The sequence below is a fragment of the Phoca vitulina genome, unplaced genomic scaffold (genome assembly GCF_004348235.1).
Source record: "Phoca vitulina isolate PV1807 unplaced genomic scaffold, GSC_HSeal_1.0 scaffold1, whole genome shotgun sequence".
Taxonomy (NCBI): domain Eukaryota; kingdom Metazoa; phylum Chordata; class Mammalia; order Carnivora; family Phocidae; genus Phoca; species Phoca vitulina.
Window position 1 is genome coordinate 50,849,934 of NW_022589704.1, and position 27,889 is coordinate 50,877,822.

A 27,889-nucleotide genomic window follows, 5' to 3' on the forward strand; every position below is an offset into this window, starting at 1 on the left:
GTTTGTTTCTCAGAGTCCATAGTCTCTCATGGTTTGTCTCCCCCTCCGATTCCCCTCCCTTCATTTTTCCCTTCCTGCTATCTTTTTTTTTTTTTAAACATGGAATGTATTATTTGTTTCAGAGGTACAGGTCTGTGATTCACTTTTAAAGGCAGAAAATCATAAAGAGGTTTACTTTGTAAAGTGTGTTACCCTGCTAAATTGCTTTTTTAGGAAAACTATGAGATTTATGCACATTAGAATTAAGAACAGAAAATAATTTAGCATAAAACATTAATCTCCAACTGCTTTAAAACATTCTCATCGTTGATGCTATACCTACCATTTGAGTGTCCAAGTTGAGTACACTTGTCATTCGATACTATTTTTATTGATTCCATAAAAGTGTATTTATGACATCAAGATTGATTCAAGGAACATTTTTAAAAATCTAAATCAATATGAGCATCAAAACAACAGAATGTAGGTTTTCTAAAACCAAAAGAACATACAACTATTTACAAAGTGCATTTTCTCTATAGTTTTGTTCCTCATGTAAGTAGTATAGTTAAAGTAACTTCTCAAGTTTCCTTTTTTTTCTCCTTAGCTTACAGATAAACCAGTTATTTTCCTTAAAATATTTCATCATTACTTCAAATATTATTTCTAAAATAAAGCAACATTCTTTTCTGTTTCAGTCATTCTTCAAAATGCATTACCTTTCATATCATTCCAACTCACATTACCTACAATATCCTTAATATCTTTTCTATCCATTTGAAGAACCCATTGGATATTTTTAAAAAATGGACAAAAAAGAGACAATCTAATTCCTAAATGTATTCCTTCAAAGTTCTAAACAATGTACTCTATTACTTGTCTTTAGAATGTGCTCTTATTCATTCTTTATATATCCATCTTCATCAGCTCAGAGCCTTGTAAAGGGTAGATATCCAGCAAACTTTTTTTTTTTTAATATTTTATTTTGAGAGAGAGCACATGTGAGAGCACATGAGTCAGGGGAGGGGCAGAGGGAGAGGGAGAGGGAGCTGACTCCCCGCTGAGCATGGAGCCCAACAGACTAAAGGGCGATCCCAGGACCCCGAGATCATGACCTGAGCCGAAGTCAGATGCTTAACCCACTGAGCCACCCAGGCGCCCCTCCAGCAAACTTTTATTAAGTGAGTCAACCCTCTAAGTATGCTAATCATTGTTCACAAGATTTAGTCTCCTTTGGGGTATCCGAAAAGACCCTTGTGAGGAAATGGATAGTGCTATTTGTTTGATATGTTTCTTTGAGTACATTTCTAATTTATCGCTAAGCACACTGACATTCTGTATGTAAGCTATTATTCAGTGAGAAAGAGAATCAGGTGTGAAAATGAGAACAAAGTGAATAAGGTAAAGGGCCGGATTTAACAGTAATAAACAAATAAAAAAACATATAGGAGAGGAACTATTAATTAGATATGACATCTTAACTTTCTCCATTTAGAATGCAGCCAGGATAAGTGCTAATTACTTCAACATTTATAAAAGATTCTAATAATCAGTCATACATAACTTATTACAACTTAGAGCTTCATCTTTAATTACAAGAAAGAGTATTTCCTCTTCCCACTTCTTGGAAGCTATCAATTCTTCCTTTCCAGGAGAGGAAAACAGAAAAAAGGAGAACCTACGCTTTGGTTTTGTATTATTCTTTCACTAGCACCACACTCCCATGTAGATAAGTGAGGAGCATGGGCAGTATACCATCTCCTCAGGAATCCCCCAGACTTCTTCTTTACCTTATTTTACATGTACTTCACTGCATCCTTATTGTCCTCTAAAAAAGTTGAAGCGTATTGTAAACCTAAAACTGCTCTAAAAACATGAAGTGTTTTTTTTAGAAAGTTGAAGATGGCCAGCTGAGCAAATAGCCTTAACTGATGTAATGCATATTTTAAATGTTACTGAAATTCAATTGAACATTCGTAGAGGAACAATATGTACTCAAGTCTGAGTAGCTGCCCAGTTTTGTCCATGGTATATCACTCACGGTGACTCCCAAATTCCAAACCACCATTTCAAGATTCTTTTTCTTCTTTGCCTTCTTTCTTCAGGCTCTGAGCACATGTGCACGCTACAGACAACTTGGGTTCTTAAAAACAGTTCTTCATCATGCACGTAGGAACTCAAACTCAATTTATACATTCTGAATAACCTTTACAAATATTCTTGACTATTTGAACCCCATCCTTTCCACTTCCCATTTTTTAAGATTTACACAAACCACATCTTCTTGGTAAAGACTTCTCTGACCACCCAGGCTACACTCTCTCAAGTTCTTTTTATGATTCTTCTTCATATTTTTTCATTTGGTACTTGTAAACTTACCCATATAAAAAAAGATGCCTTCTTCTCTCTTTCATTTCTACATAACAGGAGCTAGCATGGTGGCTTTTAAACACAAAGATTTAAAATGGAGAAAAGGATGAAACTCTAATAGTGAAGTTCACTTTATTTCATTTATACACTAGAGAAATGATCTGCCCATTGGTTTTGTCTATTACTGCAACTGTTACATCTCTAATTTTGATTATCAAACTCTGGGTATCTTGTATTGTCAGAAATGAACTGTAAGTGGCTACAAAGCTGAACAATTAAAATCACTGATGCCTGTATTACTTTTAATATGGGGTGCCTGGTTTATATGTATCATTACTATTATATTAGAATCAACTAAATTGAAAAATTTGACCAGAGAATAAAATGATACTTTAATGTCTGTTCTTTGGAGTTTAATGGTACATTTTAAAGGAAAGTTTTATTTGGCTTCAGATGGTAATCATTAGGACCACAAAACTAGATGAGACCAAGAGGCATCAGTACAAGCTCTTTCTCCAGGGTGGTCTGGTCTTAACTGTATTTTTCAAAGCATCATAGAAGCCTCTCCAGGAAAAGGGAATATCAACCTATTAGGTTATATCCAATTTTTTTGGACCTTATTTGTTACTCATCAAATCTAATCCAAATTCTTCACATTGTTAAGAAAAGAAACTATTAAAAAGATGTTAGGCAAAATAAATACTTTATTGTTTTATTTTTAGAAATCAGCCTTTGTGTGATAATTCAAACATTTATAAACCTTTTAGATATTCTTTCAAAGAATATTGTTAACATCTCAACCACCTTTGATTAAAATTTCACACAAAGAAATATAATAAGAGTTGAAAATTATAAATGCTACAGGAATAATTCTAATAAATTTGGTTGTTACTTTACACATTTATTTAATACATACAAAACCAAATAGGAAACCACCTTCTTTTTTTTCCCCCCTAAAGACAAGAAGTTTTCACTGGTTAAAACTGAATTTAAACCATCTATTATGAGGAGAACAAATCTAAATTACTTCCATTTTGAAAAACAAAACCAGCTTATTCATTTCTATCCATTCAAGTCAGAGGTCCCATTATTTTGGCAATACTCTACTGTTTAGTCTAAAAGAAGAAGAAACATCTCCTTATAAGAAGTCTGGACAATGCAAAAAGTATAGTGTTTAACATAAGGCTTATTTCCAAAAGAAAAATACTACATAAGCTATAATAAAATTACATTTGTCTTGGTAAAGTAACAATGCTTACAGTGTAAGAACATTAAGTAGTTGTAGGTAACCTCATACAATTCTATCCTACTGCTATTAGTAACCTCCTCAAGAATTAAGAGCAATTTTTACAACAGAACAATTTTTCTTCTTGGAAGTGACACTAATTAATAGCAGTGGAGGGAAAATCATTGGTTGCTTCAAGCTCAAAAAATGAATCAGTTATTGCACAGTAAATACCTCATAGAGGTCAGTGTTTTAAGAAGCTAGTCTGAAGAAATATGTTATTTATAAGTTGGTTAAGTCTGGAAGTTTTCAAGTTTTAAAATTAATTCTATATAGGGAATCAATTGGAAAATATTGACATACAAATAAATATTAGGCTTTTCAAATGGCTACAGTTTTGGTAGTTTAGAAAAGAAATAAAGTCAGCAAAGTGCCTAAGTTTCTATGTACGTTTTTAAAAAAGATATGCGTAGAAGAAATAAACATTGTACACTGTATACAGTAGCCCAGCTCAGCAGCAAGTATCTTCTGAAGCACAAGTAACACCTCCACCAGTGTATATCATTGATAACTCCAACATCGCACAGCCAATAGGATCCATGCCAACCTTAAAAAAGAAAGAGAAGGGAGCATTAAACATTTTCCAAATATTAGTGTTAAAAGGTTCTTTAAAAGGAGGATGAGAATCTTCTCTAAATATGTATATACACATATGTATGTGTGTGTGTGTATATATATAACATCCTTTTTTATAAATTATGATATGATTACATATGGACCTATAGAATACTTTATTTTTTTAAAGATTTTATTTATTTGAGAGGGAGAGAGCAAGTGAGAGCACAAGAGCACTGGGAAGGAGAAGCAGACTCCCGGCTGAGCAGGGGGCCAGATGCGGGGCTTCATCCCAGGACGCTGGGATCATGACCTGAACCAAAGGCAGACACTTAACTGACTGAGCTACCTAGGCACCCTGGGATACTTTTCTTTAAAAGACAAAAAAATTAAGAAAGATACTAATAATTTGTGATTAATTCTCAATCTTGGTCCAATGGTATCAAAATGATGTTTGGGGGCGCCTGGGTGGCTCAGTCGTTAAGCGTCTGCCTTCGGCTCAGGTCATGGTCCCAGGGTCCTGGGATCGAGTCCCACATCGGGCTCCCTGCTCTGCGGGAAGCCTGCTTCTCCCTCTCCCACTCCCCCTGCTTGTGTTCCCTCTCTTGCTGTGTCTCTCTCTCTGTCAAATAAATAAATAAAATCTTTAAAAAAAAAAAAAAAAATGATGTTTGGTTTGCAAGTTCTGATTCCTTCAATTCCAGTATTTATTTACTATAATGAAATTTCAGTAAAATAACACACTATCGATAATCCCCTAGAGGTGAGTATTATGAAATTTGACTTGCTTGCACTTCCAATAGGGCTGTATGAGTTTTTCACACTGCAGGGTAACCTATTATATATATTATAAAAATTAAAAATTAGCCAGAGAAACAGTCTTGGGTACTAAGAAAACAAAGCATTAAAAACTAAGTAAAATTTACCTATAAATTCCATTTAATGACTATCTTGCTTAGAATTAGATGCTTTACTTGAAGATACCGCTGCCAAAAGTCCACTTACAATTTCCCGTCTAATTTCACCAACAATAGACTCTTTAATCTAGAATGGAAAAAGAAAAATAAGAATTTAACAATAGGACTATAATCTACTTTTCCTGTTTTCAGAAAAACAACAATAGCATTTAATTCCTACAATCAGCTAAGCCATAGAGAAACCCTCTTGTAAACCTTCATGAAATATAGAGAGGTAGTGAGGAATCATGTCCATCTATCCTCAAACCCAGGTCAGTGTGTGGTCTGGTGTAACTCAGATAATTCCATTATAAAATAACATCACAATTTTTTTTTTTTAAAGATTTTATTTATTTATTACAGAAAGAGAGATAGTGAGAGAGAGAGAGCACAAGCAAGGGGAGCGGCAGGCAGAGGGAGAAGCAGGCTCCCTGCCAAGCTGAGAGCCCGACGTGAGGCTTGATCCCAGGACCCTGGGATCATGACCTGAGCCAAAGGCAGATGCTTAACCGACTGAGCCACCCAGGCGCCCCAACATCACAATTCTTAAGTTGAGAACATCAAACATGTTATTTTATAGATTAAAAAACTTCATTTGCTCCATGACACAAAGTAACCAAGAAGAACTGACTAAATGTTAGATTCACTTTCATGTTTTTTATTAATGTCTATTTTTGTATGGTCATCAACAGTGTACTTAGTGTTCTCATTGCTAAGAAAACTCATTAGTGGCAAACTAGTATATGGGTATATTGCCTGTTTATACCAACTGAAAACAAAGTATCTAAAGAAGTTGTATATTGTTCGAACCTAACACGCACATTTTAAGTGGAAAGAAAAAATAATTTAGTATAATTTATTTTAAAACATGAAAAATATCCTCTAAACAACCACAAACTCTAAAGAAATAAGTTTTTCTTTAGTTGTATGGTAAAGGCTTGTCACCTGTCTGAAAATTTTGCTTCAGATAAAGATATGCAATCTTACTTTATTGTTGGAAGAGGCAAACAGACTTAGGGGCAATGATAATTCCATCAAGATTTTCTTTTCCAGATGCCCAGACACTGCACATGCCTATCCATGCCTTTTTCTCTCTAATGATACAGCATCACCTCCAAATAGCTCTTTGTGAAGGCTGTAAATGTGGATTTCCTGAAATAAACTGATAATGTCTTCCCAAATTAGAACTTGAGACACTTTCAAGCAGCTTTTAAAAATTCTACATTTCCACAGTTTCCTGTCAGCCTGATCTATTTCCTAAAATGTTCCTAAGTACATCCTGAACACATCTCAATTGAAGTCTTTCCAAAAATGGCTCTGTAGTAATCTGTCATGCAAAACCGGTACATAATACATAGATTCATACAGAAGTATTCACAGAAACAAATGCTCCTTAGCTACCTACTATCTATATTGGAATATATTTAAATAAATACAGACTTCTCCTTTTATCTTCTACCAATATTTCTAAATTTTAAACATCAGGAAAAGTTTTTGACTTTCATAGTACTTCAGATTTATTTTTAAATGAATATGTGTTGGATACAAATATTATGAAAACCAGAATCTCATAGCCACAATGTATTATAAGCACAAATACAATGTGTTGAATTAGAACCTTTGCAAATCTGTTATTTACAAGAAGACAATGAGTAGTATAGTCTTCCCAGTCCTGTTATTCCATGCAATGTGGCAATTTTATTAACTCTCATCATTCTTTATCATTCAAAAAATAAAACAGAAGCCAAAAAGTATTCTCTACAAACCAAAAATGGGTGCCAACATTTTTTGAGGGTACGGATATTACTGGAATAAAGCATAAAAGAAGCATGGCCAAGGAGGATGTTATAATCTAGATGGGCACAAAATGAATATTGTTTCATAAAATATTAAGAGGAAAAATAATGTATTAATTTACTAAAACGTAAGAACAGAGAATAAGAGACCAGTATGGGCTACAAGAGGAAAAAGTAAAAACTTCTCAGAGAATGACAGACCTTAAGAAAATAAGGGCAACTTCAGGTCACAGTGAGGAGAAAACTGCAGCAAGAACACCTCGGAAGAGAGGGGAGCAAGAAGGAGTGTCACCAACAGATGGTTCCCACCAGGGAGAAGGAGCCTGGACTAGGAAGGGTGAGGTCAGATGGGGAGTGTTGTGCTGTGAGCTGCTTCAGGGAGAGAACTGGGTCTCACTTAACAATGTATCCTGGCATAAAGTGCTCGATAAATGTCTGAATGCTTGCTCTGATGAGAGAGAGAGAAGCGATACAGAACAAAGGCATGAGAGGAAGAGAGAGACAATATCTGACACGAAAGTAGAAAAACAAAGGATTATAGACAGACTAGCACTGAAAACAATAAAATGCCTTTAATAATTTGTTGAAGGAATAAACGTATGGACAAATAAATTAGCTCCCAAGTCTCACATGCTACAGGGAGGATGGAAGGATTAGGAGTGAGAAAACTATTGGGATGGATGGGAAAACTGCCCTTATGAGCACAGTTTCCACAAAGTGGTACAGGCTGAACACAGACTTGAGTGAGATTAAGAAAAGAATGTTCACTGGCAATAGAAGCAGTTCTATTCTGTTCCAAGTCTGAAGTGTGGGTTAACAGGCATCTACTGGGTCGTGACTTTGTGGCAGCCATTAGATCAAGCGATCACTGAAAGAAATTGTAGTAAGATCACAGACAAGCTATGTATTTACCAAAATACAGGTTTAAAGCATGTCAGATGGACTGTAATAAAGATACTATGAAAGGCATGAACCAAGCCTAGGAAATTCATTAAACAAAAAAGAACTCTCTAAAGACAAAAGCAATCTATGTTTATTCTTTGATGTTTAATTCTGTTGATTTGCTTCTACGGCACTTGCTCATTTATTCTATTAAGTAATCTTTTTAAGTAACTGTAAACAGTTTCAGGCCACTGATTATATACATCACAGACCACCTGGGCAAATTCTAAGAGTGTAATTTTTCCCCACTACAACATATACAATCTGTGCAAAAGTGGGTTACCTTTAGTCTGACAAAAGCTTTGTTACTGAATGAGTATACTAAACATTTGTCTGAAAGGACTTCCAGAGTTCTCCTTCGAAAGAATTCTACTGTATTAACACATTATAATGAAAGCATACTTTTTCAAAACTTCACATATGGTGAAATGATGAAAACAAAAACCTGACAGACATCATTGTGTTCATGCACCCATGCGTGCAGTTAAGAAAACGTCCCTGAACGTGTCTGCCAAACATGCTTAATCCTCACCTGCAAAACATTCAACCCAAGCTTAAGTCCTGCCGTCTTGAGGAGTGGCTTTGTTAATGGTGTCAGGGTCACAGAATTTACTGGAAAGGCAGGGTCTAATTTAATTTTCTTGGTAGCTGATATAATAGCTTTAATAAGCTATTCAGTACCATGTGTATTTAAGCAAAAAGATTATGGATTTGAAATGAATGGCATCAAGACTAACCTGAATTTTATATATTTTGTAAACTAAGTTTAACAGAACACCCTTATAACTGAGCTAAGATAGTATCAACACATTATTTTTTAAAATTATAATTGGCATTGTACTAACTCATCTAATAATGTGTATTTTTTTAAGTGCTTCAAAATAGTTTATTTTCTTAAGTACATCAAAATTCCTCTTAACACTTTGTTTCACCTATATACTCTGCTTGGTAAGTCCTTATCTGTAAACAGCAAAAGGTAAATGTTAAGCCCAACTTCCTCCAAACTATGCCAAATGTTGAATTAGGGAGTTTCTTTCTTTTTTTTTTTTTTAAAGATTTTATTTATTTATTTGAGAGAGAGAGAATGAGAAAGAGAGCACATGAGAGGGGGGAGGGTCAGAGGGAGAAGCAGACTCCCTGCTGAGCAGGGAGCCCAATGCGGGACTCGATCCCGGGACTCCAGGATCATGACCTGAGCCGAAGGCAGTTGCTTAACCAACTGAGCCACCCAGGCGCCCGAATTAGGGAGTTTCTAATGAACAGGTTTAGTTACAAATTCTGAAAAATTCCTCAAACATTTGCCTTGCATGTCAGTTTAAATGTCTTTGAAATTATAAAATCTTTCTTGTTTTATGGGAGGTTCTATATAAATGATCAAATACTTCTCTAGGACCAAGAAACAACCATCTTTTTTCTATATGCTATGTTCTATCAGCCAAAGAATAAAAATGTTCTGGTCTAGGAATGCTTTACTCCTTGGAAATTACACACAGCACAAATCAGACCACCTATTAACAACTTTAAAAATGAGGACTCAAGTGTGCATTAAGGGAATATTCATGCCAAACAAGCAAAATTATGTCAAGTTTTCAAGGAAAACTTTCCAACTAAAGCAAGCTAAAGGGAACACCATACTTCTAGGGGAAGAAAATGTACCTTAAAACTTACTTCTTCATATAAAACTTACTTCTTCATATATAAATATAGTGTGGAGAAAAATAATTACTTAATTTCATGCAACAATTAATCTTTGATATGAAACATAAAAATGGATTATAATCATCTGCACCTGACCGAGCAAGATGCGTGCACAGAGCCTGCTATACAGGAGCCCGCTACATACCATCGACTTACAGAAATTACATTTGTAGGACAAATAAATGTATAGAATTAAGACCTTTTAAACTTGAAGCTGGTAATTCAAGTCATGAAAAGAAATTATAAACATGCAGTCTCTTCTACTATAATGCTGGTTTTGAAAATGTAAATTTGTCTCAACATGATTGAAATATTAGGAAACAACTTGAGTATAACTTTCACGTCTGCTTATGTGCAGTATCACCTATAAGAAATACTGGGTGAATACAGATAACTGCGTTCAGCTGAACCTAGGAACACAGTGCACAAAATACATACACATTAAATATCTACCAGTTATCTCAGTTCACTGTGTCATGAGCCACACCTACTCACATCTGGTATTAAAACTTTCTGCTGGATTCCATCTTACTCTCCTCTGCTACCTTGCAATACCTCACAAGCTGCAACCCTTCCAAAGTCCAGTTCCACAAGCAAATCTCAGGTATTTTTCAAGATCAAGTACCATATTTATTGCAGTATTTATGTATTTCTTAACCATTTAACATGTATAAAATTGTGCTATTTTTGTTAGGTTTCTATCCTCTTTTAAATATGTCACTTACAAACTTTTGGTTATGCTTCTAATCCTATTTTCCCCATAAGCTCTGTGGTTATTACTGCACCAATGTGCACAGCACAATTTTTAGGAATGTATATATATATCATACCATAGTAAAACTGTATTTATTTTTACTGTACTTCTCAAGCTACTATTATGCAGCTATGAATGATGGCTCCTCATACACATGAACTAATCTCTGGACCCAGAGGATCAATGGCCCATTTGAGAGAAGATTCTGGTCTGCTGCCACCATTCTTGACCTATAACCACTACAAATTTGTTCTATGTTACTCATAAATTAATTTCAAAAATACATTAGGTTCATATTGCTGAATTTACTGGAAATATGCAGATTAAAAATAGGGAGCCACTGACCCTAATTTCTCTGGCCTATTTTAACCTTTTCTATTTCTAAATTCTTGAATACATTATATTACATGTTTTTTTGTGTAATTTTTTGATTGTTGCCTGAATTAGTCTTATTTACACCTTTCTACTAGTCTTTTTTTTAAAGATTTTATTTATTTATTCGACAGAGAGAGACACAGCGAGAGAGGGAACACAAGCAGGGGGAGGAGCAAAGGGAGAAGCAGGCTTCCCGCGGAGCAGGGGGTCCAGTGCGGGGCTCGATCCCAGGACCCCAAGATCATGACCTGAGCCAAAGGCAGACGCTTAATGACTGAGCCACCCAAGTGCCCCTCTACTAGTCTTTAAGTGTAAGGATTTCACATCTTATATGTATTTTTCTTTTATCTCTTACAGAGCATCATACTCATTAAGACTCTTATGAAGTGATTTTTTTTTTTTTAAATGTATAGGATATCCCCATTTTTAACCAATGGAAAGATCCTTTCTCATCATGGGTTTTAGTATCAGTGAGAAAGAACTATGGATAATTATGGTTCTTCCTTAGTTACTCTTAAGAGAATAGATTGAAAAAAAAAAATATTCAACATGTGTAATTTTTATCCTGTGCACTCTATTACATTTTGTACCCAGACAAAGTGTGATTTGGGAAGAAAAGGAAAAAATTAAAAGTCATCAAAAATTTTGATCTGTACTCTCACTTTTTAAATGATATATATATTATTCCTTCTTACTGCCTGATCCTAGTGTCCAAAACAGCTATTTTACTAATTTTCTCAATTAACTTTTGACCTGTTGACTACTAATCTTAATTTTTTGCAGTCCTTTTGGTAACCTAGAACTATGGTTAAATGTTTCCGGTTTACACATTGCTATCACCCAGGGTAAACCTTCTTTTCATTCTGTATTTCTATCTTTGAACAACTTCTATATATCTCCACTACCCACTAAGCCAAACAGATCAAATTCTTTATACTTATTATTTCACACTGGAGTATAAAATTTGCAGAAATGCCATTAGAAACATATCTTAATAGACATGAGCTAGCTCAATGGGAAAGCTCTCTGAAAATTTAAAAGCTCTCTGAAAATTACTGAATACAGTGAATCAAAGGATTATCTTATAAATAATGTTCAAATAAAACCTCCTCCAACACATACTGCCAAATAAATTAAGCATAGATTTCACTCACCTCCCGTATGACTTGCTGCAACTCATCTTGCTCCACATTTTTATGCATTTCTCCAGCAGTTGGCATTAATGGGATTTTTCCATTTCCTTCTTCCACTTCAGATTTAGATCCCACAGCCTCCAAGACTTCTTCAGCTGCTCCAACTTCCTCAGAACTTTCCACATCTGGAGGTGTCTGAACAGAGCCCATTCTAGAAGGAGCAGTGGGTGTTAGGGCCACTGATGCTCGGAATACTTTCTTGCTTGGTACCAGATGGGTCTTGGGTTTGCCCACTGAGTCACCAGAAGGTACTCCAGTTCTTCTATTAGCATGAGATGGACCAGAACATACAGAAGATGACTCTGATGTTGCTTGGGAGAACACAGATTCTGAGCTTTCTCCAGGAGGAATTTCAAATCCCATTTCTCCAAGTCCCATGCCCAATTCAGACTTCAGATAGGACTGTTCCCGCATCAGTTCAGTGACCTGGAAGTCAGAAAAATTGCAATTCTTCTCTCTTGAAATTAAGACTGGTAGTTAAAAGATTAAAATTCTAGTTGTGATTACTGCCAAAAATCACTTAGCTTGTAAAGACATGATTCTAATTCATTCATTTAGTAACTACTCAATTTCATTTGCAAAAACGTAGGAAAATGTAAATTCATGGTAAGACAAAGCCATAAAATACATAACTAGACTATATGGTTGGACAAAACTTTACTTGTTACTGTATGGGTGTCCAAATTACTTGTTAAGGAATAGTAACTAGTGAAAAACAAAATAGCTAATCATAATGCTTTGGCACCCAAATTAACCACTTTCTTTAAAATATAGTAAAAATCAGACTCTTGTTCAAATAGTAGTCACCTTACAAATCCAACTACCTAAAGGACCTGGAAACAGACTGTGAAAGCATATTTCCTCTGGAGCATAAATTAAATACTTTTCATAATACATTACATCCTTTACACCATAAAGATAAATCACCACTGCAATTAACTGGCTTTCTAGTGGCCTAAGATGGCAAAAGACTTTCAGAAGGGCCAAATTCACTTCCAATCAATTTAGTTACCATCCAATTCTGTATTTAAAAACAAAAATATTTCATCTACACTGGGAAAATTGTGTGTTTATGAAATGTTATTATCATTCCCTTCCCCAGTGATTTGAAAGGAGAGAGGCTTACTGGTTCCATTACATTCAATGGAGAAGGGCATGACAAGTTATCAGCGCTTCTACTGCCACACATTCCCTGAAAAAATAAGAACAATATATATGTATGTATGTATAAATTATTTCTTCAAAATGCAAGTGTTTCACAATAAAATGAATTGGCTATTTATTGCCCTGAAACATTCTTTTATGTCACAAAGGTCATTCTCAACTGTCATGGGATCCTATAAAATGTGTTAATTCTGACTAAAGGTTCACAGGAGATGTTCTGATTCTCTGCTGTCACCAACACGCATTTCTCAAAATAACGATTGAAACCTTTTACAGAAAAAGATATTCACCAGTGATAAGTGATAGTCTCACTCTATGCTACACATATATATATATATATGTGTGTAATACACATTCTTATTCTACTGATTCTTCTCCATATGGGTGCACATATATGTGTGTACGGAGTCATCTATTGTTAACAAAATCAAGTATGTGGTTCAAGTAACAGAAAAGTTCACTATTTCAACATTTCAAAACTATAGTTCATGACTGCAAAGATAATACCAAAAAATAATCAACTGCTAAAGTTTAAATTTCACTCAAAGAAACATTAGAAGTTTGAAAAGTGATACAAAACAAAGTATTTTATTCTCTTGGCTGTATGCATGTTTTCTGCCTTTAAAAAAGATCTCATTTAATTCCTTAAAAAATATAAAGACTGGCAAAGAATCCAAAATAAAGGAAAAATTTAAAAGGAATAGTTATTTATTCAAAGGCAAGAAGGGGAAAAAAGACTGAGTGAAATATGTATTTATGTTCTTGGCAGTTAGTTACAGGCAGTGATTAAAATCTAAATTAGTCACATATTAACCCACTATCATTTTTCCTTTAAAACTCCTAAAATTTTGTATTGCTCCTTATTCTTTATTAAAAAAATATGATTAAGATTTTTCAGTATTTTTCTAAATATACTAAATAAGAAAAGAATCACAACTTGCACATTCAACTGATCTGTGGGAAAGGTTCCTTAAACATTCTGCTTGCCTCAATACCATTAAAATGTTTTAAAATTAAGGCACTGGTTCTGAATGATGTGGAACACGATACATAAGTCCTAAGTGAAAACTGCTGACAAGCCCCAAGGCGCCATACCATGAGGGCTGAGGAGCGGAAGGGAGAAGGCATGCGCACGGCGCGGAACTGCTCCTCCAGGGCCAGCAGGCGCTCCTCCAGCTGCAGTTCCAGGTCCTGAAGTTCCATGCGGACCGAATTTCTCAAACTCTGAAGCTGATCGACTTCATACCTATCGGTGTGATGATAGGCACAAGGTTGAAAACAGCGGTTTGGAGATTTCACATTCACCACTCTCTCACAAGCCGTTAGAAGGTACTGAGATGGCCAGTTCTAAAAATTAGCACGACAGCAACTGCCGCAGGTGTGACCAGCAGGACAAATGGTCTTTCTTCCTCTACCCTCTCTCCCAAATATTCCAGACTAAAAAACAGATTACAACCGCCGTCTTCCTTAACACAGTGAAAACAGTTTAATTAGTAAAACACTATGCCTAAGTTTATTTACAGTGATTCACAAAATAAAAGGTACACAGCACTAGACATAAAACCAAAAAGGTGACAACGCTTTTTTGGAATGAAAAATATTCTGAGTTACATTAAGACAAAATGAACTTTTACCTTTCCTCCTCAGTCATATGATGATAAACCATGGTTTGCTGGCGCAGCATTGCCAGCTCTAAATCCATCATTTGCGTTCTAAATAAATTCAGGCTCCGCCTCATTACCTGGAGTTCCTGAAAAGTATTCTAAAATACAGTATGACAAAATTATACTTCTAAATCACATAAATTACTTTGTAACACAAAGATCTAAGTAAGAACTTACTTCATATAGAGGTAGAACAGATGATTTCTGAGTACTATACACAGCAGCAGCAAGATCAGGTCCTCTCGTCATAGGGTACTTTAAAAAAGTGAAAGTATGATTACAAATCAATGTTAAAGTGGTTATTTCCAAATTATCTAAGGTGTTAAAAAGGTGGAATTTGGGACCTATATAGTTTTCTCTATGAGGCAAAAACCAAAACAAAACAGAACAAAAAATAACCAACAACAACCAAAAAAATCCCACTTCATTTTGTAAGCAGGAACCAAATCAGTCCCCAGTGCCACCTAGATTACCCCTATCTGTTTCAGGTATAAGTCAGCCTATATGGAACATGTATCATTTCAATCTATGCCTTACAGAACTTCCCTCTTGCCTTGAGAAAGTAGAAAACAAAAACAAAACTCAAAAATATAGAAGTGATAGCAAATTCTGAGATTACAGGAAATTACTGAGTTGGCTGGAGAGAGTAGCAAGCGGTTATCATACTTATTCATAGACATTTAAGCATCCACTATATGTCACTATTTTAGACAGTGAAGAAAAAAGGCAAAAGGAAGACAAAAGGCATTCCTAGCCTTCAAGTGTTCTCATGGTGTAAGAAAAAAAAAAGAGAGAAGTGAGAAAAAACTTACAATGTTGGGGTGGAGGAGGGGAGTGCTATGATGAAACAAACAAAAATCTAGATTAGGTGAATAAATGATCCCAGCACTGGTGACACCTGAGCTGAGCCTTAACAATAAACAGCACTTGGTCAGGCAAAGAAAGGCAAGGGCAGGGCATTCCAGGTTCAAAAACAAAAACAGTGGCATTTGTAACAACAGACACCTAGGAACACACACCTACTTAGAGGCCTGCGTGCAGTCCAACACAGCTGGTGCACACACACAAAGATTGAGACTGGAGAGACAGGCAGAGACCAGGTCAAGAACAGCATCTGTCTCCTCGGGGTTGGGGAGTGGTGAGAAGATTAATTAGCTGAGTTACTGATGGGACATCCAAGAAGAGATGACCACACCCAGAGCAGAGTAACAAGCTGGTCTGGAAAGGTGCACCATGAGGGTGTAGCAGGACAGAGCCCTGGAAGCCCCGTGTTTCACATAATGACAGCTGAAAGGTTGGATATCCCCCTCACAGATAAAACTAACTACGATTTATAGGGAGGAAGAAGAAATACCCACATTTTGGTTAGACCAGAAATCATTAGGAGACAGTTGTCATAAGAATAAAATCTATATTTAAAAGAAGGTATACTTGGGGCGCCTGTGTGGCTCAGTCCGTTAAGTGTCAGGCTCTTGGTTTCGGCCTAAGTCATGATGTCAGGGTCCTGAGATGGAGTCCCACACTGGGCTCCATGCTCCGTGCTCCGTGCGGAGTCTGCTTGAGATTCTTTCCTCCCCGCTTCTCCTCCCTGCCCTTCTGCCACTCCCCCCATGCTCAATCTCTCTCTCTCTCTCTCTCTCTCTGAAAAATAAATATTTAAAAGAAGGTATGCTTTACTACATAACTTAAGAAGTTGCAACTTGGGGCGCCTGGGTGGCTCAGTCAGTTAAGTGTCTGCCTTCAGCTCATGTCGTGATCCCAGGGTCCTGGGATGGAGCTCAGCATCTGGCTCCCTGCTCAACGGGGAGTCTGCTTCTCCCTCTCCCTCTGCCCCTCACCCCCACTCATGCTCTTTCTCTCTCAAAGAAATAAAATCTTAAAAAAAAAAAAAAGGCTGCAACTTTTGGGGAGCCTAGGTGGCTCAGTCAGTTAAGAGTGTGACTCTTGATTTCGGCTCAGTTTGTGATCTCAGGGTCTTGAGATCGAGCCCCACATCAGGCTCTGTGCTGTGTGTGGAGCCTGCCTAATATTCTCTCTCTCCTTCTCCCTCTGCCCCTCTCCTCCCTCCCTCTCTAAAAAAAAAAAAAAAGAAGTTGCAACTTTCATTTTTACTTTCCTAGTGGCTTCCTGTCTATTATGTCATCATAAGAGATCTGTTACATACATTCTAAGCCTCCTGATTCCTAGCTGAACACTGTGATCATTACATTACACTGCCATTTTCATTTCCTCACTATCTAAACACAAGTAGCTTGGAGAGAGATTTAGGAAGGAAATGTGAAATGCAAACCTAAAGACAATTTAGTTATTTTCAAAGCTTTTTTGGGGAATTATTTCCAGCCCACTTAACGTATCTGAGAGCAATAATTTTAAAAGTGACAAGACACACAGACTATCCTTATTCAAATTCACACTTTACCTGATTTTTTTTCTTTTCTGGGGTAGTTCCAGTCTCTGAACCCAGTGGAAGCAGACTCGTTCTGTGCCAGGAGACCAGCACCAGGAGTCAGGAGATGGAGGGGAAAGCTTAGTCAGAGAGCATGAGCAGAACCAGGAGAACGCACGGCGACACAGAAGCTGAGGGGAGGGAAGCTTAGAAAGGAAAGAGGCGGTAAACACAGTCAAATGGCAGAGAAAAAGAGAGAAAGTATTTGAGAGTGAAGATTTTTTTAATAATAGGGACAACCTAAGAAAAAGACCATGGAGAAGAGGCTAAAGAAGGGAGGCTATCTAATGAGCAAAATATCTTCTCTAGAAGGGAGGGAGATTACGAACAGAGAAATCAACCTTGTTCAGGACTAATTACAGCTACTCCCTTGAGACAGGAGGGCAGAGTATAGGAGGAGGGCAGGTACCCATAAGTTTAGGCATGTAAGAAAATGAAGCTGAAGTGGATCACGCCTGATGGGACTTAGTTTCTCAGTGAATTAAGAGGTGCTCAGAGCAATAAAAGAAAAAAAAAATATATTTTTTTCTCATACCTGTGAAAGATTCTGCAGTGAGTTTCTAATATCATGCAATACTCTTCGCAACTGCATTTCGATGGCAGAAGGAGGGTTCACGGAGCACGCTCGGTAAGGGTAGGCAGCATGTCTGTGCGAGTTAGGACAGCCGAAAGGGGCAGCGAAGGCACTGCAGGTGGTGCCTGACATGCTGGGGACACTGTGAGTGCTCAGAGCTCTCATGTGCTCACACAGGGGCCTCTCCTGCCACTCGGAGTGGACAGAGTGGAGAGAACAGGCGGACTGAGAGACAGGTGCTGGAGCATACAGTGAGCAGGTAGGAGTCCTTCGATGATGGCATTCCTCCGGCCGGGTCACCTCGCTCTGAGGGGCTTCTTCTTTCTTCACAGGTGACGGAGAGATGAAAATAGTGGATTTAACTAAAGACTGACCATCGTGCTCGATCACCTCTTTTCCTAATTCCTGCTCCTCTTCAGGTGTGTACTTATAGGTGAAGGAAGGTGGACTGCATCTGGTCTCCTTTCCTGGCGACAACCGGACATTGACAGAGGATACAACTCTTACTGGGCTCAATAAGGTGGTTGGTAAAGACTGAGACCTTCTTAGAGGATAGCCAGCTTTTGCAAATAAGTACCTCTGTTTTAAGAGATCTTTTGATTTTATCAAGCTACGCCCTACTCTTTGATGAGACAGACTGCAAACCTTCATTTGAGCTCTTTGCAAAGCTGTATTAACTCTGTCCACAGAAGAGGGAGGCCCGGTTGTATTTTCTGAGCCCTTCTCACTGCCTTTAGCTTCGATAGAAGCCAGTGACTTCAGAATATGGTGTGTGGTATAGTGGGCAAATTCACATTCGCTGCTTTTGTCCACATCACTGTCAGCACTTGCTTCCCTCAGCAGGTCCCCCGGCTGTGCTGGACACAAATCCTCACTCGTTTCAGTCATCTCAGTAATGTGATCTCCTGCGCTGCAGGTGGGCTGCGTGCTTCCTGCATTCTCCGCAGTTTCGCATTGGGGAAAATCCTGGCTATCTGGCCTTTTCTTAGCAGCAGCTGTTGCTGCCTTCTCTCTTCCCTTTGGGAGAGGGACGAGAGACTCCTCCTCTGATTCATTAAAATAAGGCTGATCTTGTGCTGTTGGTGTGACAAGGTCTTCACCAAATGAGGTGACTGTTGTCTCACTATCACAGCTATCAGCGCTACTCCCCATGGCCTGCAAGGACTCGGGAACCTGTGAAAGGAAAACACGTAGGAAGATGAAGAACTCAAATGGTAAAAAATACCAAACTGATGTGATCCCTCTGTATTTTCAGGGTCTCCCACCTTGGTTAGGGCCCTGGTACTAATCAAAACTGCTTTTCACTGCCCCTAATTGGCAACCCCTCCACTTTCTCACAAAGATTATTCCAGAACTTTACTATTTTCCATAGGTCCCCATTTCCTTTTCTTCCAACACATGACACTGAATCACTGAGAAGATGGACAAACATTTCTTAACTTTCTTCCCTAACACCTACAAATGTTCCCATACCTCTCCCCACTCCTCTCTGTTCTGAAAGAAAATTGTCCTTTTTTTCAAAGCTAATCCTCCAATCTGTGCGTCCAATCACATCCTCTCCAGGACTAGGTATCACTTCACAATTTTATCCCGGATTTTTCTGCCTCTTAGAGGCAGACTGTCCTCTTAGAGCTCTTTCCCTTAGCCAAGCAACTTCCCTGAGTCATTCCCATATGAGAAAGGCACAAAGACCTATCACCCTTATTTGAAAAAGGAGTCAACATTCCTATCTCCTCTTCCTTATCATTGATTTAATCTCCATTCATGCTTCTGCCTCATTTACTCCCTTAGAACCACTCAAACACTCACTTTCCAAAAAGCCAAATTCTTATCTTTCCATGCTCATGTCCACAGATTGCCTTTTAAAAAAAGGCTCTCCAACTCCCAGTTCTTCTGCCCACTGGATTATTCTTTCTGAGTCTCTTTCTCTTGTCCGTGTATCCCTCAAGTACGATGTTCCTAGAGGCTCTTTTGGGTCCTCTCTCTCTCTTACTCCACTTTTGTTTAAAATTTGCTTATAGATATTTTAAACACTTTTCAAGATACTTGTGTATCTTTGCATACAAGGGTTCCACATAAACTCCTTAAGGATAAAGATGTGCCTGTTATCTGGGTTATCTAACACACTCTAGCATAAAAGTCACATAATATTCAGCAAGCTACGTAACACAATTATTGTTAATTAAATAAACAAAACAATTACGGTAAAATACAGAAACAATTATGGGAAAACAGAAGAAAAATGCCAAACAGAATAATGATCAAAATAACCTGTTTACTGAAAGCCCAAAAATAAAGAAGGAGAAACTCTCTTTGTTTCTAATGTTCAGTCAGAGAGAGATGTATAATTAGTGAAAACTAAAACCTGTAGTCAAATGCTTAGATAACATCTACATCCTGGCATTTTTATTCTGCCATTTGAAAAATAAAGATTAGACAGATTCAGTCTTGAAATATATAGTTACTGAAAATTCACCAAAATATGAAGTTAATCACAGTGCCTACTACAATAGAAATTTTTACCTGAAGATGATTAAGGGAGAGGCAGTCTGTCGAATCTTCAGCAAAACCACTGCTATCAGAGTGCTGACTTGCAGTACGTAATAGATGATCTACCAAAAGAAATGTAGTTAGGCAAAACTGCTAAATATGACCGCACTGAAAAGAAAATATTACAGATATATGATTCCTAACAGATATACATATTGATTTCTTCTTAGAAAAATATGCATCACTTATGCAAAATGTGGCTTCAAAGCACAGGAGGTTAACTCGAATTCATCCCAAAACAGAATCAGGTCTATCAAAAATACTCAGCATTCAGTTGCTAATTAAGTTCCAGTGTTAATATATTTTGGTAAATCCAATTAATGTCTTATCTTTGGAGGACAACTGGCTGAAATAAAGAATAATGCTAATAAAAATAGAAATCCCAAAGTAAACCACTTCCATTAGTAGATATGTAAAGATATTTATAGCAGATGAAATTAGAAGTTTAAATGTAGTGTGTAAAAAGTTCTATTATTTTCCTAATAAGAAAATAAAAATATAACTAAGGTCCCAATAAATTAACTAATTCGCATGCCAGAGTACTTAAATGTTTCTGATATTCCAAATGATGCAAACATTTTTAAGTCATGAAACGATTTCCTAACAACTGCATGAAATTCAAATACATTCAACTGGTACATAATATTGTTAATCTTATAAAAACCCTGTCTGGTTTTTGGCCTGAAAACTCTAATTCCTGGTTAGTATAACCTAAAAACACTTCTTAAAGTAAAAAGGCCACCTAGGCACAGCAAGAATGATCACATGCCCATCCACACTGTAAGTAGAGGAGAGACTTTACAGCTACTAACATTTACTAGGGGAGAAGCTTCATGAGAAGGTCAAGTTCTGCAGAACTTCAAAAGCACCACGCTAAATAAAGTGTGTTTACCAAATCCACATTCAAGATTTGAATGACAGAACCTGATAATATGTTTGAATAAAATCCAAAATCAATTAAAATTCACCTGACTTTGAAAATTATCCCACTGTAGCCTCAGGTTCAATGTAGAGCATCACAGAATAGCATAATTTTTTCTCATCATAATTTAGAATAATTCTGTAATATTGTTTTGAAGTTAACAAAACGCATAATGTGATATAAGAAACTGATCCCTACCTTTGATAAGTCTAGGTAAACTGGAACAGTTGTGAAACTGAACTGGAATAAGCTGTTATCACAGGTACTAATTATGCATTATATCAACTGAGAGAATGATTAACATCTTACATCAGAGCAATTATCACCATAATTATGTGTTTGCATGTCTTTTTTTTTAGACTATGAGTCTTCTAAGACAGAAACCTCATTTATTCTATTTTATATCCCAGTACCTAGAACAATTAAACAATAAAAAATATTTGCTGAATGAATCAATGATAACTTTCTCCTTAAAGCAAAAATAAAATTAAACAGTCACTTGAAGGATTTAGAAGTGAAACTGCCTATCTGGTTGGGCAAAGGGCAAATGCTGGAGGGCCTGGGGAAGCGAATGACTGGCTCGGCTCAGGTTCTCTCTGTGAGTCCTGTTCAATCTGCAGTGGACTACAGTCTGTGCGGAGCTCACCTCTGGGGTTAGCCCTGCGTTGACACACACTAGATCAGAGCGTACACTACTCAGGCTTCAGAGCACGTGTTGGGCAGTGGAAAGAACAAGGAAGCCTGGGTTCAAGCTCCTACTTTATCACAATAAGCAGTGATCTTAGACACTCCACAAAACAAAATAGTTCTTCTATCTCACAGGGTTACTTCAGAAACTAAATAGGGTGTAAGCGAAACTATTCTGTAAACTGTAAATCACAATCTCTGTTCTTTAGTCACACATTTCACAAAACATAGTTCTCCGCAGAAAAAAGGTGGAATTAAAAACAATCAGACCTCTGTCCTAGCTGAAGAGATTAAACATTATTTCTAATAAAAAACCAGGAAGTTAGAGCAAAACATTAAAGTTAGAACAAAACAAAACTGAGCATTTGTATTTGTCCAGTATCATAAACAAACAGAACACTTGTATACTCCACAAGATTAAAGAAAATTTGTTCATCTCTAATAAGGAAAATGTTTGACTGCTCTCTCAATATAGCTTACTGAATGTCAAAAGTTGACATGTCAAAAGTGAATGTCAAAAGTGACAAAAGTTGAGTCACTAAACCTCTCTAGGCTTCAGAATTTTTTTTTTTTTTTTTTAAGAGAGAGAGAACAGGGGGGGGGGGGGGGGGTTTTCTGAAGAGAGGGAGAGAGAATCTTAAGCAGGCTCCATGCCCAGCACAGAGCTCAATATGGGGCTCAATCTCACCACCCTGAGATCATGATCTGAGCCGAAATCAAGAGTCAGATGCTCAAACGACCGAGCCACCCAGGCACCCGTAGGCTTCAGTATTAAATCCCAGGACTGGATATGAGATTAAGATTACTGTAACTTCGAAAGTCCTATGACTAAACTGCAAAGTATTTTTAAGCATGTACTATATGCATTTTTACTAAACTTGTGAAATGAATATTTTACCAGAGATTCTAATTCTATCATCATTAACTAATCTAAGATACTTTCATATCACATTATCAAAATTTGATAGGCTATATTCAAAAATGATGAAAACACTATATTGTTCCCTCTCCCTCTCATGCAATATAAAACCATTTTATTGTTAATTTATACAAATGTGATTCATAAAAATGTTAACATTTTTACTTATACCACCAGAAGTAAGAGACTTCTTATTGGTAAGAGGGAGAAATTCAGATATGAATACAAACCACATTCTGTCTTTTCTACCACAAGGAGCCTGCTCTTGAAAGATCGTGAAATACTTGTATACCATTTTTAATCCCTTTTTTTGACGCAGGGCAAGCTGCTTTTTCCAATGTATCCCATGTCAACCAAACTAAAGGAAAAATTCCTTGATGATTGTGAACTGTTCTTATAGCTCAGAAACACATGCATATATTTATGGACTTAAAAAGGGGAAGAAAATTAAACAGGAAAGTTCTTTTTGTGTCTGACCAGAACTATAGTGACCTATCTTGTTTTTTAGTACCACAATGCAATAAAAGAAAAATTATATGCAAATTGTTCTTATGAAGTCATTTCAGAGATCAGAGGAGAATTAACATGCAATTTCCTATTCTAAGAACATACATATGAATCCTCGTTTAAAAAAACCAGGGTGGTTCAGCATGTGTAACCTTTAAAAATAAAGTCCTACCTTCAGTGGTCACTTTAACTTCTTTACTTCCTCTCTCCTTTTCTCTAAATCTCAAATGCTTTGTGACTTATGTAAACATCAGACATGTTTTTCTTGTTGCAAATTAAAAGTGAAAGAAATGGATTCAAAGGTTCTTTGGTCAATAATTAATAATTCAAGAGTACTACGGTATCTACAGCCACTCACCTTTGATCCATAGTTTGAATTTAACTTAACTAGCTTTAACCAGTATTGAGAGATTGGTATTTTTTGCTAGAGGCATATTCATGTATATACTTAGGAGACATGTTTAAATAATGAAAAGCAGAGGTGGATAATACAAGTATGTATTTTGGGCACCTGGGTGGCTCAGTCGGTTAAGTGCCCGACTTGATTTTGGCTCAGGTCATGATCTCAGGGTTGTGAGATCAGGCCCCGCCTCAGATTCCACATGGGGCGTGGAGCCTGCTGAAGATTCTCTCTCTCTCTCCCTCTGCCCCTCCCCACCTTGCTTGCACATCCACTCCCCAAAAATAAATAAATAAAATCCTTAAAAAAAAAACCAACCATGTATTTCAATAATAACCATGTAAAAAGTAGGCCTCAATCTGTTGTTCTATCGCTTCCCATCCAGCCCTTATGCAGAGTTGAAAATAATTACGAGTACAAAGAACTGCATTTCAGAATAAGCAAACTAAAATTATGTTATGAACACAAAAGTCTTCAAGAGCGTACAAAAAAATTCTATAAACAAAGTATAATGAAGCATACATACCTGTGTCTTTAACCTTCTTTTTACACTTACAGGTACTCAAATACTGATATATAAACACCTTTTCCAAATCAATTAATGACACTTGGTAATGTGCTTGGGAACTATTAGTCTACTTACCTCTTTTTGACTTCGTGAGACCTAGCTGGTAAGCAGCTGGAATGTGAGGAGCTTCTCCCTCTGTACTTTGAACCTAAAGAATGGTTTTAAGTAGTTAAAACTTGAAAAATATATGGCAAAGAAGAATACCTCTTGATAATTATTAAACAAATCAACATAACTAAAAGTAGGTACCAAAGTTTTATATTTAAAAAATGCAAAGCATCTTATCTCAAAATTGTGAGAGCGTCCCACATCTTTATTTTATAACCTATTTTCCAGTTAATGACAGGACTGCAAGTTTGTGGCTAGCAATGAAAAGTGACTACATGTATAAACTACTTCATTAAAAAAAAAAGTTGCTGGAGTGCCTGGGTGGCTCAGTCGGTTAAGCGTCTGCCTTCCATCAGGTCATGATCCCAGGGTCCTGGGATCGAATCCCACATCTGGCTCTCTGCTCAGTGGGGAGTCTGCTTCTCCCTCTCCCTCTGTGATCTCTCTCACTTTAGCACTCTCTCAAATAAATAAAATCTTAAAAAAAAAAAAAAAAGTTGCTATTAAATGAAAAATAGATTCCTAAGAAAAAGTTCTATAAATGTTAAAATTCAAAGTGTTAAGGCCAATCCAAGGATAAATGCCATGACTTTGCAGCAGATCACGATTGACACACAGTTCAGGCAATTACAAGTCTTGTGTCTTTAAAAAATTGTATATCATGCTCCCATTACAAAATTTTATAAAATCCCAAAAATTCTGAGCATCTCAAAAACCGAACTTGTATTAAGACTGCTTCGTCCTAATATAAGTGATCTTTTAAGACATAACTTGGGAGTTGTAAATAGAAAAGCATGTTTCATCACAGAACTAAAATGTTGAAAGATCTTAACCATAAATCCTCCCTGAAGCCCATATTCAGAGAAGTTATCGAACCCAAAAAAAGTGTTTTTTTTTTTTATGATATTTTCCCCCCACCTGCACAACTACATAATTTAGGAATTTTCAGATTCTTTATTCACCACACCCATCCCATTCCCCAAATACTCAAATGTAACTAACTCTAAATTGAGATTAAACATTTGGAGAGGGAGAGACACTAATTCCTAACACTACTCGGTAATGATTAGTACTTAAAATAACAAATAGCATCCTAGTAAAGTAGGCAAACTAGCCAAACAAGGTTTTCAACCTTGAACAAATGAGAAAGCAATTAGCAAACAGGTTTTAGGTAGAACCCTGGTAGTTTTGAGCTATGAACCCATCCATGAATAAGAAATATTCCACAGGAATGAGAGTGGAATGACAAACATGAAAAAAATCTCAAAGGTTAAAGATACTATTACCTAATTTAAAAACTGCTCTGATTTGTGGTATCTTTGTTCTGTACATTCCACGAATCCAAGGTTTACGAATCTTTTGAGAACTAAAACACACTGGTCTTTTAAAATCACCACCTATAAATTATTATGTAAAATAGTTTCTAACCTCTTTGTTATTACTGAAAAATTATATATATATTTTTCAAAGCAGCAGACATAAGTTCAACAGGAAAACCATTGTTATGCATGCAAGGAAACAAAATGCATTTTCTTTTTATATTCAACAAAAGGTCTATTATTAGTCTCTCTTCAAGCCTACCCTACTTCAAAGAGTTTTCTGTTAAAGTAAATATCAAACAGACCAAAGAAGTATAACAGAAATCCAAATGTCTCTTTAATTATATTCTAGGAATCTCAGTTTAGGCAGGGCATTATGATACACCAAACTATACTCTCTTTTTAAATGTAGAATTATCACATATTCTATTCCTTAGATTTATAAAATTAGTCACAAAATAACATGACTTTAATGAATATGTATCTTTAATATACTATCTTTCAAGATGCTACTCTATGGCAAAACAAAACAAAAAACTACAAAAACTACAAACTCTATAATTAGTTCAAAGAAAAGGGCCCTTAAAGAAAAGCTGAGAGGATCATCTTTTACTAATAAAATTACTAACGTCAGGATTCTTCTTCCCCCCCTTACTCAATAAAATCATTAATCACTTGAAGACAGAAAACAAAACGACATGCTAGTGGTAACAGTTAAATTTCATAGCTTAGTATGTGTTATTACTGGTCACAGTTGTGTGAAGGAAAGCAGTCAAATTTGAGATGGAGTACAGCACAGAAAATTATGAAGCAAATAAAACTTGGATTTATTTATGTGGCAGGATACTCAACAGTTTCAAATCCTCAGTTGTGTTCTCATTTGCTACAAATTGCCTTTCATTAAATTAACTATAGCTAAATACTGATAACTGAATTGAGTAATGGAAAGTGGGTGTTCACTATACAATTTTCTTTGATCTCTGGGTTAAGTTTGAAACTTTTCGTAATAAAAATTACAAAAAAAAAAAGCCCACCACAACAAAACCACCATCCTAACCAAAATGATAAAATTGCTTGGTCTCAGTGTTTTGAGATTTAAAACTGTATGAAAATAGCTTTAAAGTAAACCCATATTTAAAAGAGTTATTTCATTTTAGGGGCGCCTGGGTGGCTCAGTTGGTTAAGCGACTGCCTTCGGCTCAGGTCATGATCCTGGAGACCCAGGATCGAGTCCCGCATCGGGCTCCCTGCTCGGCGGGGAGTCTGCTTCTCCCTCTGACCCTCCCCCCTCTCATGTGCTCTCTCTCTCATTCTCTCTCTCAAATAAATAAATAAAATCTTTAAAAAAAAATAAAAAATAAAAAAAAATAAAAGAGTTGTTTCATTTTAAAAAATGTTTTAACAAAACATTTATTAAAACTCTATCTTTGTGAATCAATGTCCTGCTACCAGGGCAGGCACCTTACTTTGGTGGGGTTTTTGTTTTTGTTTTTTTTAACATGTCACATTTATCCTAATATACATCTTCCAGGCACAACACTATTGTGCTGTGTTCCATAGAGCTGCAATACATGGAATGTTCTAACTCAAATAACCCTTCCTCTAAGGTTTAAAGAGATATGTATAGCAGTTTTAAAAAAAGAAAATCAAAACTGGAGTTTTAGAAATTCTAATTTTTAAGGACATCTCAAAAAATTCAAATAAAAGCATTCTTTTTCTTTTTTTTTTTTTTTAAAGATTTTATTTATTTGACAGAGAGAGACATAGCGAGAGCAGGAACACAAGCAGGGGGAGTGGGAGAGGAAGAAGCAGGCTTCCCGCGGAGCAGAGAGCCTGATGTGGGGCTCGATCCCAGGACCCCGGGATCATGACCTGAGCCGAAGGCAGACGCTTAACGACTGAGCCACCCAGGCGCCCGAAAGCATTATTTTTCTAAAGAAGTAGTATGGCACCAGATGACTTGAGTTCTTGTCCAATGTCTGACACTGTCAGCGAGTCTGACCTTTACCAAGTGGTATGGTGTAGTCAAAAGTAGCAAGTTTATACAAAGACCCGAATTCAAGTCTTATTCATGCCACTTACTGGCTAAATGGCTTCAGATAGTTATCAGAATTATCTGGGACAATTATGTCAGTTTCTTTTAAACTGAAAAATAAAG

The 27,889-nt window shown here is 36.6% G+C and overlaps 1 protein-coding gene across 3 annotated transcripts in view; it reads right to left on the minus strand.

Moving 5' to 3' along the window:
• Positions 1-3,503: 3,503 nt before the first annotated feature.
• ITPRID2 (ITPR interacting domain containing 2) overlaps positions 3,504-27,889 on the minus strand; it is a 38,726-nt gene continuing 14,340 nt past the window's right edge. The window contains exons 9-18 of one of the 3 annotated variants that reach the window (XM_032406953.1): positions 24,380-24,452; positions 20,275-20,363; positions 17,713-18,924; positions 14,909-14,986; positions 14,702-14,829; positions 14,163-14,313; positions 13,030-13,095; positions 11,865-12,329; positions 5,116-5,233; positions 3,504-4,181 (exon numbers count right to left, since the gene is read on the minus strand). In XM_032406953.1, the coding sequence (XP_032262844.1) occupies positions 5,129-5,233; positions 11,865-12,329; positions 13,030-13,095; positions 14,163-14,313; positions 14,702-14,829; positions 14,909-14,986; positions 17,713-18,924; positions 20,275-20,363; positions 24,380-24,452 (2,367 nt within the window). In that variant the 3' untranslated portion in view covers positions 3,504-4,181; positions 5,116-5,128. The remainder of the gene's footprint in view (positions 4,182-5,115; positions 5,234-11,864; positions 12,330-13,029; positions 13,096-14,162; positions 14,314-14,701; positions 14,830-14,908; positions 14,987-17,712; positions 18,925-20,274; positions 20,364-24,379; positions 24,453-27,889) is intronic. The other 2 variants (XM_032406972.1, XM_032406962.1) reach the window with 2 other exon arrangements.